This window comes from Schistocerca serialis, chromosome 2 (genome assembly GCF_023864345.2).
Source record: "Schistocerca serialis cubense isolate TAMUIC-IGC-003099 chromosome 2, iqSchSeri2.2, whole genome shotgun sequence".
Taxonomy (NCBI): Eukaryota; Metazoa; Arthropoda; class Insecta; order Orthoptera; family Acrididae; genus Schistocerca; species Schistocerca serialis.
In genome coordinates, this window is record NC_064639.1 from 417,047,708 (window position 1) to 417,064,833 (window position 17,126).

Here is a 17,126-nt window from a genome sequence, read left to right on the forward strand (position 1 = left end):
CAGACACGCTGGTGAGCAATAAAAGTGACAACGGAGGCTACTGCTCATAACTTAGCGTGTAACGAAGAGTATAGGACCTAAATAATAGCTTGATGATTGCACGAATTCAGCTAGAGGAGGCCTTGAGATTCAAGTTTGTTGGAAAATGAAAAACAAAACTGAAGGCCATCGCAGTCCATTAATAGTTGCAACGGACTGTTGAAGGATAAGTACAGCGTTGCGAAATCGGCGTCGTTGCGGCGTTAACTGCGGGAACGGCTGGAGACCGGCTCTGGGCTCTTGCCAGTTGCTGCCGCTCAGACACACGCGATGTGCCGACGCGTGTGCTACGCACTGCCGCTGCCGATGCTGCTGCTGCTGCTGTGTGCGGCGCATCAAGCCAGAGGCCGCGACTTGCGTGAGTACTTTGCGTAGCTTACTGGCAACAACAGCTCTGCCTCCATAGGACGACATTTTCACATTGAATTAGCCGAGATTGTATCCAGATCTCGATATTAACTACGCCATTTCTCTGGATGTGAAACGTGTGTTGATGGTCAGCGCTTCATTGCTCATGATTAATTTTCTGAACGATGTTATGTTGTTAGGAGAAGGTTGGTTTCCATTTTGATTAAGTTGTGTAACTGCTGATCGATGTTAGAGTACTTTGAAAGGTATAGTTTAAACTATGGCGTTAGAATGGTTCCGAAACAGCATACTGGTGTTGGGATCTTCAGATCGCTGATTGAAACGCCCGCTAAACCCGCAGGGCAGAAAAGGTGATTAGGATTATGGAAAGGGTCAAATAAGGTGGCGGTCAGTTTCACTTCATAATTGTAACTTACTTAATTAATAACACATTTGAACCAAAACGGCACCTTTACAACTAAGAGTTTCAAAATCCAATTCTTTCATGGCTGAAGGCCTCCAAACAAGAAATCTTAAAAATCAACAATATAAATTTCAAGTGACTGAAGACAAGCAGTTAAAACTGCTAATAAAATAATTAAAATATATATGTATATATCACAGCTAGGCTGAAAGCCTCAAGGCAAAAGTGGATAGAACAAACATAAACAAAATGCAATACCAATGGCTGAAGGCCACAATTAAATTTCAAAATTTTAAAATATATTGCCATAATCTTTTAAGGCAGAAGGCCGCAATGTTTTCTCTTAAGGGGAAATTTTAAGAATAAGGCTTTAAGCGACTGAAGGCCTACAGTTGATTTTACAAAAATTCAAAAGTAGCTTAAACCTTTAAGTTTTAAGTGGCCGAAAGCATACTAAATGAAAAGGCAACGGAACGACAATAACTAAATTTAAGAATAAGGGTTTAAGCGGCTGAAGGCCCACAATTGATTTTCCAAAAATACAAAATACCTTAAACCTTTAAGTTTTAAGTGGCTGACAGCGCACTAAATGAAAAGATAGCACAACAACAGTAACTTTCAGCAAAATATCCCCTTGCCAGAATACAAACTTACTTACACGGGCTGAAGGCCCTTGATTTACATAAAATACAATAAAAATCTGTTTTCCTTTTAAGCATTGGCTATAATATATTACCAAATCACTATTAAACACCCATGAAAAGGACAATATAGACAACAGCACTCATACGCCTCCGGGGGAGGGGCGGGGGACAGGGGGGGGGGAGGGGGGGGTGCCCTCGAAACATTAACGTTCACTTAGGTGAGATAAGTGGTGGGCCCAACTACACTTGATCCATCGGTAACCCAACCAAGAGATAGTCACGGACCGACCGACCAAACAAGTTGCTAGCCGCCAATCGGTACATGATAAAGACCAAACTGTTACGGACGTGATTATCCACAATGAAATATGTATTAAGCAGTCAAAACTACACACCGTGTTGGACAGTGACAACAGGTGAGGAAAGGACACCGCCTGAAATTACGTTAGTGGCCAGGGCAGGTAACAGGAACACTAACGGCCACAAGGCAGAAAATTCCGCTGGTGCACTTGAATTGTAATGAAGCAATATAATTCATTCCACATCACGGCGGCTCGATTTCACCACTGCAAACATTCGGTGTTGCTCACAGGAAAAGCTCCCTAACAGCGAACCACCGGAACGAACGACACAAGATGAATAGACGTGGCTTGGGTACTTAAGACACCACTCAACTTTGACGTCCTGGGTCGGTGAGCCACGAAGCTTGTAGCGATCAGACAGCTCCAGACATGCTCCGACACTTCCTAGGGACCGCCACCGGACCCAGCTGACTGTGCCGCACGGAGATATCCTCCCTGGTCCGCACCAACCGTCCGACTCCCGCACACCCCCTAGCCGGAAACTATATGCATAAGACAAAGATGGTTCACGGTGCAAATATCGATATACATCGCTTGTGTCACATGTAGAAGGAGGAAGAACCACGGCATAACCGCAACAATGGCGGGAAACCAAACACAGATAGACAACCAAGTTCAAGGAAACGCATAATTCGGAGTGAGCACTGCTCAACCTCCCCCCTTAAACTTAACCCAGGAACAGGTTAATTCAAACCCCGAGCTACTTGAACTTAACTTGACTAAGGTGAGCCTGATATTGCTTGCCTGAGCTGTTCTCTTTAACCAAGAGATTTACCGTGCCTAATACACGCCTAATAGTGCAAGGCTTCAGAAAACGAGGAGTAAATTTACTAAGGTTACCGCCGCGCACCTGCCTCATTTGGAAATTGAGGACATATACTTGGTTCCCCAGCCTACCCTTAAGGGTTTCCCGATTACGATTATAACGCTCGGCTTGCTTATTATGAGCTCTGAGTATATTATGCCTGGCCCGGTTCCAGTTTTCCTTGATGACCTGCGGATTAACGTCAGGTGGAATTAGATCCTGAATTTCCCACAAGTAGGAAAGAGGGGAATTAAATGGGTAGGAAGAGATCAAGGGTGCAGGCGTAACTCGCGAGGCTTCATGACTGGCGGTATTAAAGGCAAAACTGAGCCAGGGAAGACTGGAGTCCCGTTTGCTTGGTGTTTTCTGATAACAATAATCAAAGTGGATTTAAGATTCAGATTAACCCCTTTCCGCAAAGGGCCCCTGGGGATAATACAGGGCAGTGGTGACATGCGTAACACCATTCTGAAAGCACAAGGTCTTAAAGGGGCCCGAAAGAAAGGCAGGAGCGTCATCACTAACCAGCTGCTTACGTGGCCCGAAAACACTAAAGACACTAGCCAAGTGATTAATCGTGGTGGTAGCGGTAACGATATGACTGGGAAGGAGCCAAGTAAACCTAGAAAATGCATCAATCATAAAGAGTACTTATCGATGACCCCTTTTAGTCCGAGATAAAAGCCCCAAACAATCAATATAGAGCTTGTGCATGGGAGAGGACTCTCGTTCAGAACTCAACCAGCCATGTTGAAGGGCATTGTTGGGTTAGACTGCGTTACACAAGCGACATTGAGCTATCATTTGCCTAACATCCTGGTCCAAAGGGGGCCAAGTTAAATGCTCCTTGATATTTTGGAGCGTCTTATAAGTCCCTAAATGGCCACCCACCAATGAATGATGAAAATAACGGAAGACTGGATGCAAACAGATCTTAGACTGAAACTTCCTGGCAGATTAAAACTGTGTGCCCGACCGAGACTCGAACTCGGGACCTTTGCCTTTCGCGGGCAAGTGCTCTAACATGTTCGCAGGAGAGCTTCTGTAAAATTTGGAAGGTAGGAGGCGAGATACTGGCAGAAGTAAAGCTGTGAGGACCGGTCGTGGGTCGTGCTTCGGTAGCTCAGATGGAGAGCACTTGCCCGCGAAAGGCAAAGGTCCCGAGTTCGAGTCTCGGTCGGGCACACAGTTTTAATCTGCCAGGAAGTTTCATATCAGCGCACACTCCGCTGCAGAGTGAAAATCTTATTCTAGATCTTAGACTGCTTAGCATTGCCCACCTTCCTGCAAAGAATATCCCTCTTAATCTCATTTTCTTCCGAGAGCTCTCCTGCCAACACACGTTGCTTAATACCAGCCCACACAGGGTCCTGATCCTGATGGTGCGCAATGTCTTCAAACAAAAGGGGAATTTCACCTAACTCCACACAATTAAGACTGTCGCCATCTAATTGGTCTTGCTTTCCTGACTAGACACGTCTTCGGCAAACATCCGGCTGAGAACATCCGCCAAGACATTTTCAGAACCTTTAACATGTTTAACTTCGAACTGAAAAGTCGAAATACGTACTGCCAACCTGGCAATACGGCCAGTCTTACGCGGCCTCTCCAGTACCCAGCCCAACGCTTGCTTGTCGGTTTCCAATTGGAAAACCAGATGCTCAAGGTAGAACCTATACTTCTCTAATGCAAACAAAACGGCCAAGGCCTCGCATTCATAGACAGAGTACTTAAGCTCGGCATCTGTTAACCGCCGAGACGCGTAAGCTAATGGTTGTCTCTGCCCCTAAAATTCCTGGAGGAGAACCACTGAAATACCGGCAATTGTAGCATCAGTCTGCAAGATAAACCTTTTGCTAAAATCAGGTACCCCAAGAACCGGCGGGTTGGCTATCGTTGTCGTAATTTGTTCAAAGGTAGCCTCCTGGGCAGGTCCCCATTCGAAACGCACGCCTTTACGGCTTAACTGATTTAAGGTTGCCGGCAACTGAGCAAAATTGGGCACAAAACGCCTAAAGTAATTTGCCATGCCATAAATCTAGCGATTCCCCGCTTATCAGCAGGAGAAGGCAATGCCCACAGGGCTTTCATCCGCTCTTGGTCAATGCGAATACTCTGACCCGAGACTATATGACCTAAGAAAGATACCTCCGGCCTAGCTAGCGTAATTTTACTAGGTTTAACAGTTAGACCAGCTCGCTGTAACCTCAACTTTCCACATATGCTCCAAATGATCCTCAAACGAACGACTATAGATATACAAGTCGTCCATATAATTATAAACATATACTAACTTCAAGTCTCCAAGAATATTATCCAATAAACGATTAAGCACCGCCTCTCTGGTAGCTAACCCAAAGGGGACTCTGTTAAACTCGAACAATTTCTAATCCGTACAAAAGGCAGTGACATGTTTACATCCTCCAGCCAGCGGAATTTGATAATAGGCCTGATTCAAATCAAGAACAGGAAGCCAATTATCGCCAGCAAAACAAGTAAAAGGATTATGCATATCCAGCAAAGATATTGATTCCAGTACAACCTTGGCATTCAAACGCCGGTAGTCAACGACAGGTCTGAAATCCCGCTCCTGATCCTTAGGTACTAGAAAAATTGGAGAAGCATAAGCAGAAGTAGAAGGACTGATGACTCCTTGTTCCAGCATCTGAGATATCTTAGTGCTGAGTACCTTAACATTCGGGGATGACAGGCAGTATGGAGGTTGCCTAGCGAGGGTGTCATCGGACAATGGATATGATATTCAAGAACGCTGGCGACACCCAGTGGAGAAAAACAGTGCAACAAATCGCGTAACTGAGACACCTGATTGGGCAAGAGATCGGCCAGATCAAATTCATTAGCTGCAACCTGTACGCCAAAGGTCCCGGCAGTTCGCCATACACCAGGTTTAGCGCACTCACAAAGGCCAAACTTCTCACCAGGAGAGAACGTAAAGGACAAGGTGTGCCTGGAATACTCCAAGATGAGCCCGGTCTTATAAATGAAATCATACCCCAATATTAGATTAACAGACAGTCCCTTAACCGAGGCTAAAGGTACAGGCCAGGAAAACTCGGCAACTTACACACTCCCCTGGACCAAACCCTGCAAAGGTAACACCTGGCCATTGGCCACCTCACATCTCTGCACCGGAGACAGGACCGAACGAAGTCTAGTAACATGCCCAAATTCCAAAAACCACTCAAAACTCAATAATGACAAGGAACTACCGGAATCCAAGAGAGAGCAAACGAGCTCGCCACATAGCCGAGAACAAACGTAAGGCCAAGAGGATGATGCGGGGGTGACCATGTGAGTACACCAAGGCCTAAAGGTTCGAACCCGGGTTCGCGTGCCAACCCGGCGTCATGTATTGGAGCACGAGCATACCAAATGAGCTGTACTGCCGCATCTGAAACAATGCCTGGACTCCCTTTTGCTAACTTCAACGGATGTGGATAATCCGGAATCGGCCCCTATGTCACGCCCTGCAACTTCCCCACGCCCGTCGTTCTCAGAGGGGAATGCGAATGCTGCTACAACCACATCACGGAGTTCTCCCCCGGTCTCAGGCTGCTTACGGAAAACAAAATGCGCCGCACAGAAACTAATTAGCGTTCAGGTAATTCAATCAGAAAAGCCAAGGAGCCTGTGTGGACTCTATCGACATTCTGATATAACTGCTGTCACCCCACTGCACTTCCCAAATGTGGCGGCACTCATCTTGTTTCCGAGCCGCAGTTTTTTTATGTGTTGCCACAATGTAAGCAGTATGATTCGAAAGACAACAGAAAAACCTATACCGAATCAACTGTCGGCCGATTAAAAAAAAAAAACCTACATCGGTTGCCAAACTATGGTGATCTGCTTACAATATTATGGTAGAGTAAGTGTTGGGAACCTGAATGAAAAACGCTCCTATAATAGCAAAAATGGGGAATACTTCCTGGTCAGAGTTAGGGATGTAAAAGAAGGGCACTAGCTTTTCGACATATCTGGCAGCAGGAAAGACATTTAAATCAATATATAATTTTAGATAGCATGGTTGGAGATAAAACAGCAACCTATTCCAAGTTATGACATAATGAAACAGTGAAGATCCCAAATAATCATTCATTTGAAAATGACGACCGATTTCAGCTTTTATGCTCGCCAACTTGAGATCCACGGCAATTCATGTCTGAAGTCGGTGGTGCACGGAACAGTTGCGTGATTGCATGGTCGTTTAGTGCTCAAACGACCGTGCAATAAGTGAAGACGGCATCACGCAACTGTCCTGTGCATCGCCGACCACAGCCAAATGGTGCCGTAGCTCTGAAGATGGCCACTTGCGTGATGCCAAGGTCGTTTACGGCTTAAACGACTGTCCAGTAAATGACCTTGGCATCACGGGACTGTTCTGCGCACTGCTGACTTCAGAAAAATGGTGCCGTAGATCTGTCAGCATAAAGTTCAAAACCCGTCATCATTTTTAAATAAATAATTATTTGCTATCTTGACTGTTTCAGAAACATACTGGTATAGTCGCGACTGTTTACGAGCTAACACTACTTCCACAGCACAGTGAGCTGCCTAAACTGTAAGGTATTGACATACCTTCTTATTGCAATCTATAGGCTAAACTCCCTGGTCCTGTACCCAAAATCCAGAAGATTTTCCACCCATAGTAAACAATATATAATATCAGATATGACTGAAGAGCGCACATGTTATAGGTAAAAAAAGTTTTTCTTGGCAGCGTGGGGGAGGGGCGGGGGATGGCAGGTAAAATTTCTACGGGTGAACTTGTTCCTGGAGAAACGCTACAGTAATTTTTTGATTTCCGGTTGGGGGAAAGGGTTGATTTTTTTCTATGAGGGGACGGTTTCCAACACACCCCCCATTACGTGTGTAGTGAGGGATGTAAGAACAAATAGACACAAATTTATGTGCTTCTAGAGAGTGGGATGCATCTACTATAGGAAGCATCTGGGAGTGGAGGTACATCTACAGGCTGTATCAAAAATAATCATCCTATTTGGCACGTCTATATTTCTGAAACTAATGAAAATATACAACGGATTTGGTTTTCTGATGAACTGCAAACTCAAAAAGTTTCTTTCATACCTTTCCAAAGGTGTTCGATACGCCCCCTTGAGACGCATGGCATATATCATTGCGATATTCAAACTGTTCCCACACTGCAGCGAGCTTGTCTCGAGTTGTGATGTCACAGTTCATTCATTGTTGTTGTTAACGGAGGCACATAAACAGTCTTTTATAAATTTTATAAGCCCCCACAAGAAATAATCGCATACAGTCAAGTCCGATGAACTGAGACCTATCCATCTTTCAGGAATCACTTGAATTAAAAATTCCCGCACTTACAGATGACATTGTGGCAGTGCCCCATTCTGTTGGTAATTTAAGTCGTTCGAAACAGTTTACAACTTTGGGAAAAGAAAATTCTCAAGCATATCGAGATATGTACTTTCTGTAACAGTGTTCTCTGCAAAGAAAAATGGACCATACACGTTCTCCCGTGAAACTGCAATAAACACATAAAATTTTTGTGAGTCCCTCTCATGTTGTAAAACTTCATAGGATTGTTCCGGCTCGATATTTTCACATTATGGCGGTTCACCTTTCCATTTAAATGGATGCAGCAGCTGAATTTTGTGTGGTTTCATGTGTAAACATCGAAGCCACACATGCCAGATGGACATCGAGGGCATGTTGAGCTGTCGAGCTGCAAAGTGAACGAATTTCTGCGGACTCCTTGTGAAACTACGGCTGATGCTTTCGACGTCTGTGTCAGACACTCCGGGACGGCCTGGCGATTTGCCTTAACACAACCAACCTGTTTCTCGGAGTTTTTCATGTCTTCCTCCAATGCTCCATGCAGTAGGAGGATGCACACCGTACCTAGTACGGAAGTGACGCTGAACAGTCATTACTGATCCGCACTGCGCAGAACATAAAACACAAAACGCTTTCTGTTGTCCTGACACCATTTTTAATAGAACTGAAGTGGGCCCCCACTGCAGCTATCTAGCGCAAATCAAGGAAAACTCGAGTGTTTGCTGTTTCCAACAGTATGCTGTTCACGCACATACCTGAAATAACATTATAGTAGTGATTTTTTTAAATCACATGATTCTTTTTGATACACCCTGTATAATACTAAGTATCCCAGAGTGGGTATGCATGCAACCTAATATTAGTGAGGTGTTGTGTTATATTGTACAAGATGACTAATTCCATGGTGGATGACTTGATGGAATGTGTCATGTTCCAAGACATATCACATATTATGTTACTCTACTTTACACAATACATTATATTACATGATATTGGTACTAATACCAACAAGTAAAAAAGTAAGAATATGTGCAGTTGTTTTGATTCCAAAGTCTTTGAAGCTGCCAAATAGGTCGAAAAGCTCGTTCCCCGCTTTTCCATTTCTAAATGTGCCCAGCACATACTCACCTTTCTTGTACTGTGATAAGAGCATTTTTCATTGTGGTAAGCCAATGTTTCAGTCCAACAATTTGCAGAACTACTCATTTGCGTACAGCTCCTTGTAGTAATCACAATAGGACTACATATAAGTCAAGTATTAAAAAAATGGAAGTCATTCAATGAAATGTGTTAATAAATTAATCAATAAACAGTTTAAAAAACTATGCACTGAAATTAAGAAAAAGACTTATTTAAACCGATGTATAATGCGAAGGCACACTTTCAACAAATGATTATATCTGTATTTTCAAAACCCACCAGCAATGTTTAGAAAACTGCTAGAGGAATAAAAAGAATATGGATGAAGAGTACAAATGGTTGTATTGGCCAGGATAAGTATGGTGGCAGCTCCCTTTCATTCTGTTGCAGCAGCCTAGTGGTGAACAATTAAAACTGTTCAGAGAGTGAGTTTACTGTTGACAGTTGCAGGCATTTGTGTGTTTTCTAGATGTCTTTTGTAACGAAAGTAAAAAATTTATTTGCATGTATGAAATATATAATTGTATATATAATGTCAGTTAACTGCTACAATGCTGGTAAAACGTTATATTTTAACTTTTGAAACACTCCATTTGTAAATTTGCTATGGTTATGTAATTATCTATATAAACTTCATTTAGCATAATGACATACAGTCAGTCCTAGTGACCATTTACCTAACAAGGCAAACTAATCAAACACATGTTTTGTAATGTGTTTACCTTATTTCAAGACAACCGAGTTGATGATAGGACAGTAGTATTTCACAAAATGAGTATATTACAGCATTAGTATATTACATTTTGCCAAAAAGCTATACATTGTTTTTACAGCAGTCTGTTAAGATTCCACTATATTACATAAGAAAATCACTACAACAATAATGTTAGATACAGTAAGAAAAAAAGATACCAGAGAATGAAGCTGTGTATAACCTAGTAATAACTTTTGTAAATACAATGGGAACACAGCTGAGATTACTAGCAGTAAGTCGAATACATATCATACCCTAATCAAAACTAAAATTATGCCAACAATAACAAGTAGGAAAGAAAGCCAAAGCTAAAGCTATAGAGATGGGAAGGCAACAGTAATAATGTTGAGCCTATATACCACTACCTGTTAGTAGGTAAGTTGAAGATAGATGAGCAGGTAAATAGCAGAGTAAGAAAACCAGTAGAAACTGAAAAAACTGTTTAGTACATCCAAACCTGTTGAACTGAATAATAATAAAACAATGACACAAGGAAAGGATCCAGTAAATAACAAGAAGCAACTTTTTGGAGAATAAAATGAAGAACACAAGGACACTGCACATTTGTATTGCAGTGAAACTTTCCATATCAATGACAATGAATGCTATATTAAATGATATCCAACTGCAAACTGTGGCATGATGATCAATGTGTTGGTTGTGAAGAGGATGAGAACATGTTTATGTGTAAATATTGTATTAATACCTGACTCTTGAACATAATTTAACCTTTTCTTTTGACAAGCATTATGAAGCAAGTTGGAAACTGAATAATCAATGAAAATTCTGCATAATGTTGTAGATGATTATTATATGGCAATATTTTTCAAATTTAAATATACTTCATTGTATACAATTCTATCTTTTTCATGTGACAATTTCTTGCTAGTCATCTGAGTCTTATTTTTGTTGCTGTCAGTCTTTGACAACTTTTCCCCACCAGCTGCACAAAGTGGTCGTTTTGGAGAGCTGAATAATAGTGGAGTTCTTTCAGTTGCAGAATAGCTACAGTTTATATAGAAGTATTTCATGTGCCAGCCAAAGAACTGGGATCAGAAGCCACAGTTTCCTTAGGGTGGCCACTTTACCAGCTTTCACCCATATATGTGTCATTCTGTGAGATTAGCATTCCCCTTACAGCCATTCTTACTATGTTATGCGAGCCTTTCCCTACATTTTACATCTCAGATTGTCACATTAAAAAAACTATAACTAATAATTGAGGAAATGGTAACAAACTCAATGGCAAATGACTAAAAGTAGTTTTAGACCAGCTGCTGTAGAAACTTCCTTAAAAAACTTCCTTAAAAATTCATTGTTTAAATTTATCATTCACTGAATTTCTTTAAGATAAATAAATAAATTTTGGTTCACATTATTTGTGGTATGTTCAATAAAATTATCATGACTTCTTGTACATATTTTGTACTTGTACACATAGCTCTTATGCTTAGTTTTAAACCCATTGTTACCTAAATGTTACTAGAGTGCTATTTCATTCATCTGGTTTTTGCTGGTTTCCTGCCAAATTTTGATTGAATACAAACATCCCAGTGGTATTTTATGTTTCAAAATTCGAGATGGAAAATATTTTTATGCCATTCTATTCAATATGATTTAAGGGAGTTTTTTAATATTGCTTTAATATACTTACTGTATACTTTGAATGAAATATCCTCAGAAAGTGTTATAAGTAGATAATACTCAGTTTTTTGGAAATTCCTTCATGTTTTGAAAAATAAATAAAATAGTATCATTTATAACTCTCTTTAGGTAATACAACCAAATTTTAGCAACTTAGCTTTCTTTTACTTGTTGTCCAAATGTAAACTTCCTTCCTATATCATTTTTCCTTTTGAAGTTCGAGAAAGTGTTGTTCCTCTACATAAAGCAAAGATTAGAGGTGCAAATGGAATACCATTTTAATAAAGGTAACTTTTGTGAAGTTGCCATCTGTATATGAGAATTCGATGAGGCAAATTTGAAAACAGTATTTTAGAAAATACCAAAAAATTCAAGTTAATTTTGATAAATAATACAACTTTTGTAACTGGCTATGTAACTGATTATGGTCGAAGTAGAGAGGATATAAAATGTTGACTGGCAATGGCAGGGAAAGCATTTCTGAAGAAGAGAAATTTGTTAACATCGAGTATAGATTTAAGTGTCAGGAAGCCTTTCCTGAAAGTATATGTATGGAGCATAGCCATGTATGGAAGTGAAACGTGGACGATAAATAGTTTGGACAAGAAGAGAATAGAAGTTTTCGAAATGTGGTGCTACAGAAGAATGCTGAAGATTAGATCACATAACTAATGAGGAGGTACTGAATAGAATTGGGAAGAAGAGGAGTTTGTGGCACAATTTGACAAGAAGAAGGGATCGGTTGGTAGGACATGTTCTGAGGCGTCAAGGGATCACCAATTTAATATTGGAGGGCAGTGTGGAGGGTAAAAATTGTAGAGGAGACCAAGTGATGAATACACTAAGCAGATTCAGAAGGGTGCAGGTTGCAGTAGGTACTGGGAGATGTAGAATCTTTTACAGGATAGAGTAGCATGGAGAGATGCATCAAACCAGTTTTAGAACTGAAGACCACAACAACACAATTCTAAAAATATTTCCTAATTGTACATTGTTTCAAAAATAAAGATATTCATCATTGGTTTGGTATTTATAATGTAATCACTCCAAGTTGTTTTAGAAAAGCAAATTACTTGTGTTGTTGCACATGTTTCGTCAAATAGAAGAATTTAGCTGTTTAAAATATGAAAGGTGTTAGCACTCTGGCTTATAAAATTCAATAAACTAAATGTTCATAATCTAAGGCATTATGGGACAAACCATTTAAACTAAATTTTTCTTTTATAAAATTATGTGATATTGTTTTTTGTTTTTCCTGTCGTTTGTTAAAATTAAACATATAAATTGTACCTGTATTGCTTTTCTCTTGTTTCAGTGTAATCTGTTTCAGAAAAATGGCCTTTATTAAGAGAAACAGTCTGAGTTTGGTTTTCTGTCGATACCTATTCTGTGCAGAATTTTGTAAAATTTATGAAAGATAAATAGCGAAAATCATATGTTTTACAATGTGTCAGTTTTGAAGTATAGTGTTACCAGTTCTAATATTCCTACAGAGATTCTGGCACTAATGATACACTTGCAATGTGATCCATGGTTTTTATGGGTAACCAAAGGGCAGTATTTAATTAAAGAAATTTGACACAGGTAACTGACATTTCATTTATTACTTTTCCCCCTTTGCTCACATCAAAATAGTTGATTTGTGCCAGAAAACGTATTCTTTGTACTACAATATTAATTACAATATCAATATTAACTTGAACTCAGAGGTAGATGCACATATTATGCTTCTTACATCCTTACAGATGACTAATGATAGGTTTCCAGCATGCTGTATTAAATGCTATTTCAGAAAACACTGATTCATCTGCCTGGATGGTTTGAAACTGGGTCCAAGTAATCTAAAAGTAGCCATCAACTTAAAAAAAAAATGTTAATTTTGCAACTTTGGCTGTTTGTAGGTCGAATAGGAAACTGATGTTTTGCTAAATGATAATGACTTTTCTAACTACAGCATAGAACTTTAAATGAAATTTACGTTTAAATAACAATCATATATGTGAATATAATTAGAATGTAAGTCAAATACATGCCAGTGAGGAAGCTATGTAACCCCTACTGAATACTTAATCCATGCCATCTCCAGTACTTCAGTTTCAAAATATAGGAACAAAATTTGTAGGTATGTGCATATGCTAAGTCCAACATGCTCATCATCATAATTCATTCGATATCCATTGGTAGGAAAAGCGTATTCTAGACTTTCAAACCATTACACTTTTTGGCTGCATAGATCCATGTTGATTCACCATGTTTTCTAGTATCATATACATAAATGTGGAACCTTACTAACTATTGGAATAAAGAAAAAAATTTATTTTGTTAATATTACATATATTTGTCTGTCTATATGACCTGCACACTTCTATTTAATTTTCACTGACATCATAATTATGTCCTCCATTCTAATCTGTCCCTGTTACATTTCTATCCTCTCTTCTTTCCTCTAGAATTTCTCAATGTGGATGTATCTATTACTCACTGAAAAAATTTCGTTTCTTCAGTTATCTCTAGATGGAAAGTTCAAACCTCACTGCTGTGATTGCAAAATGAAATTACATACTGTCTTTCAAATTACAGTATGAAACAAATCAGGAGCATTGTTTCAAACATTGTATTTAGTTTACTACAAGCTATTACTCGATTATTTACTTTGCTATCAATTCAGTCAATGTCTTTAATTACCCCGTACACAGATACCCATCAACTGTTCTATTACTATTGTAAATTAGTAGCATTCTTCTAATTTGTTCATTATGCAAATCAGGCCTAATTCCAAACTTGACCTATATAGTGTTTCTACTAATAGATGAAGATCATCTGCACAATAAGCAAAGAGCATAATGTCACTTAGAAATCAGAAGTGTTGGAGAAATGTTCGATTAATCAATATTCTTTCTTCAATTTCATAGTTCAATACCTTGGATAGCTTCCAGGGGGCAACTGAAAACAATTCTGCCGAAATGACATGTTTTATGTAGCTGTACCTTGAATTCTATGTAGGGTGTAGGCGTCTAAAACAAACTGTATCATTGACATAAACAATCTTCCATCCACATGTAGGTTGAATCAACACCTGTTTTTGATAGCAGCTGTTGATGTTGAACTTAAAGCTATGATTTCTAAGCCAACCAGCATTTGTACTTATTTCTGTACTATTTTGTGAAAAGCTTAGCGAATAGTTTGCACGTTACACAGAGGAAGTTGATACCTTGCCTGCATCTACTCTTGTAAAGAACAATAATTACAGCAGGTTATTGCAGTTTAAAGAAGTGATGTCATTCTACAATCATTCTTAGAGGATAATTGGGCTACTTGGCGAAGATCTTGGCTTTTGATTTTTTGTTAAGTGAAGAGATACTGGTGACTGCAGCAGACAGCTTAAGTTTTTGATTACAAAATAAGTGTTTAGGTCACCCCAAAACAACATTTCTTAAAAGCTTGCAATTGGCATACCCTGGGGGTGAGTTGGCATAACCTGACTGAATAGGGTTACTTATGCAGAATACAGCAACTGTCGATGAAAAACATTTTATTTTGTCGAAACTTGGGGTTTCTTCCTTTTCAAAGACTAAATTTTCCAAAGATAAATTGGAATGAAGAAATAACATTTGAGCAAAAATAAATTGTACTTGAGTGTATAACATCAGTGTGATCTTAAATGTATGAACAAACAATGAATTCTTCAAGAAAAATAAGGCCTGCTTATTACTACATCTACCTACACCTATTCAGATAGAATACATTCAAAGTTTTGAATCGAACACGAATGTAGGAGTAGGACGCTCATTTATTTTCATAGGTGGATTCAAATTCTGCACTATTTTACTTCGATTATATTTGATTGAATAATCTTCATCTGGCCATCTCCAGTTTTTCCCATTTTTGACCACGTTAGATATGCGAATTTCGTTGTCATCGTTTTCGTCAATCTTCCGAAGATACTGGTCGGCAGGCATGGTACTTCAAAGCAAAATTATTTACGTTGAATTCAGTGTGACTGAGAAGCCCTTGAGATAATGGATCATTTGTTGTTGATCTTTTTCGATGTATCTGTTGGAAGGCATTTTCGCCCAGAAAGGAATTTCCTTGACGATTGTTCGGGAGAGGGCAGAAGGTGTAATAATCTGAGGACGCAAAATCAGGTAAGTAATGTTATGTGGAATGACTTCCCAACCCAGATCCTTCATAGTGCTTTTTTACCCTTTTTTGTCAGTCTAGCAGAAGGCGGGTGGGCGTTGTCGTGGTGGAGTAGCGTCTTCCTGATCATTGTTCTTGGATTGCGTCTCAGTTGTTGAAAATAAATGTCAGCAGAGATGGTTACATCTCAGGGAAGCAGTTCATGGTACACCACACCATCACTGTTCCACCAAATGCATAACATTATCTTTCGTGCATGCACAAAGGTTTTTGTACTGGATGTTGCTGCTTTGTTTGTGCTCAACCACTCCTTCTATTTGTTATATTAAGATAAATGTATATTTTCTTTTCATCAATAACAGTTCAGGATAAGAATTTCAGTGTTGTTCACTATCGAATTGATGACGAGCAAGAAGAGGTGCACATATGGCCACCTGCTGACTTCCTTAATTTTCGCTTAGAGTATGCAGTACAAATTCACGCAATTTTTGAATCTTCTCCACGCATGCAAATGTTGTATGATGGTAGAAAGATCACAGTTCACTACATTTTCCAGTTCTCGAGGACACTGACGTGGACCATTGTAGATTAATGGGTTTAAACGATCTCCATCAGACCCCAAATGTCATCCAGAATGTGGACAGTCAGTAATGTCGAAACGACCCTACTTAAGACGAGAAAACAATTTCCTTTTCGTGGTCTGTTTAATAGCATTGTCCCATACACGGCGCAAATGCTTCAGGCTGCCACCGCTGCTGACACCCTTCTATTAAGTTCAAACAACTGTTACGATTTCTCCACTTGGCGATCCATTTCCTAGCGTCCACAGCTCGACTATCTCTAAGTGACAAAATGACAATCTGTAAACTCAAATAGCAACAGTGAACTACAAATAAAAATGACAAAAAATAAATATACACATATCACCCGCAAACTACGGCGTCCACAGACGTCATTCAACATTTAAACGTCACTACAGATATTCGGATTTAGGTTATGACATATTCGTTGTGACTGCCATCATTGGCGATGATGTGGAGCAGAGGAATAGTGAAATTCTACATGACCCGCTGAGGAGTCGGAATATCGATGCTGTCGACGAACTCCTGAATCCCTGTTTTCAGTTGAGGAATAGTTTTGGCGTTATTGCTGTACACTTGGCTCTAATATAACACCACAAAAACGAGTCGCATGTACACTACTGGCCATTAAAATTGCTACACCACGAAGATGACGTGTTACGGACGCGTAATTTAACCGACAGGAAGAAGATGCTGTGATATGCAAATTATTAGCTTTTCAGAGCATTCACACAAGGTTGGCGCCGGTGGTGACACCTACAACGTGCTGACATGAGGAAAGATTCCAACCGATTTCAAATACACAAACAGCAACTGACCGGCGTTGCCTGGTGAAACGTTGTTGTTCAAATGGCTCTGAGCACTATGGGACTTAACGTCTGAGGTCATCAGTCCCCTAGAACTTA

The 17,126-nt window shown here is 39.8% G+C and overlaps 1 protein-coding gene across 2 annotated transcripts in view; it reads left to right on the forward strand.

Annotated features, from left to right (window-relative positions):
- The first annotated feature begins 242 nt into the window (after nucleotides 1–242).
- The window catches only part of LOC126455583 (protein takeout-like), a 94,817-nt gene continuing 77,933 nt past the window's right edge, over nucleotides 243–17,126 (forward strand). Inside the window, exon 1 of one of the 2 annotated variants that reach the window (XM_050091341.1) lies at nucleotides 243–397. In XM_050091341.1, coding sequence (XP_049947298.1) covers nucleotides 310–397 — 88 coding nt within the window. In that variant the 5' untranslated portion in view covers nucleotides 243–309. The remainder of the gene's footprint in view (nucleotides 398–17,126) is intronic. The other variant, XM_050091339.1, reaches the window with a different exon arrangement.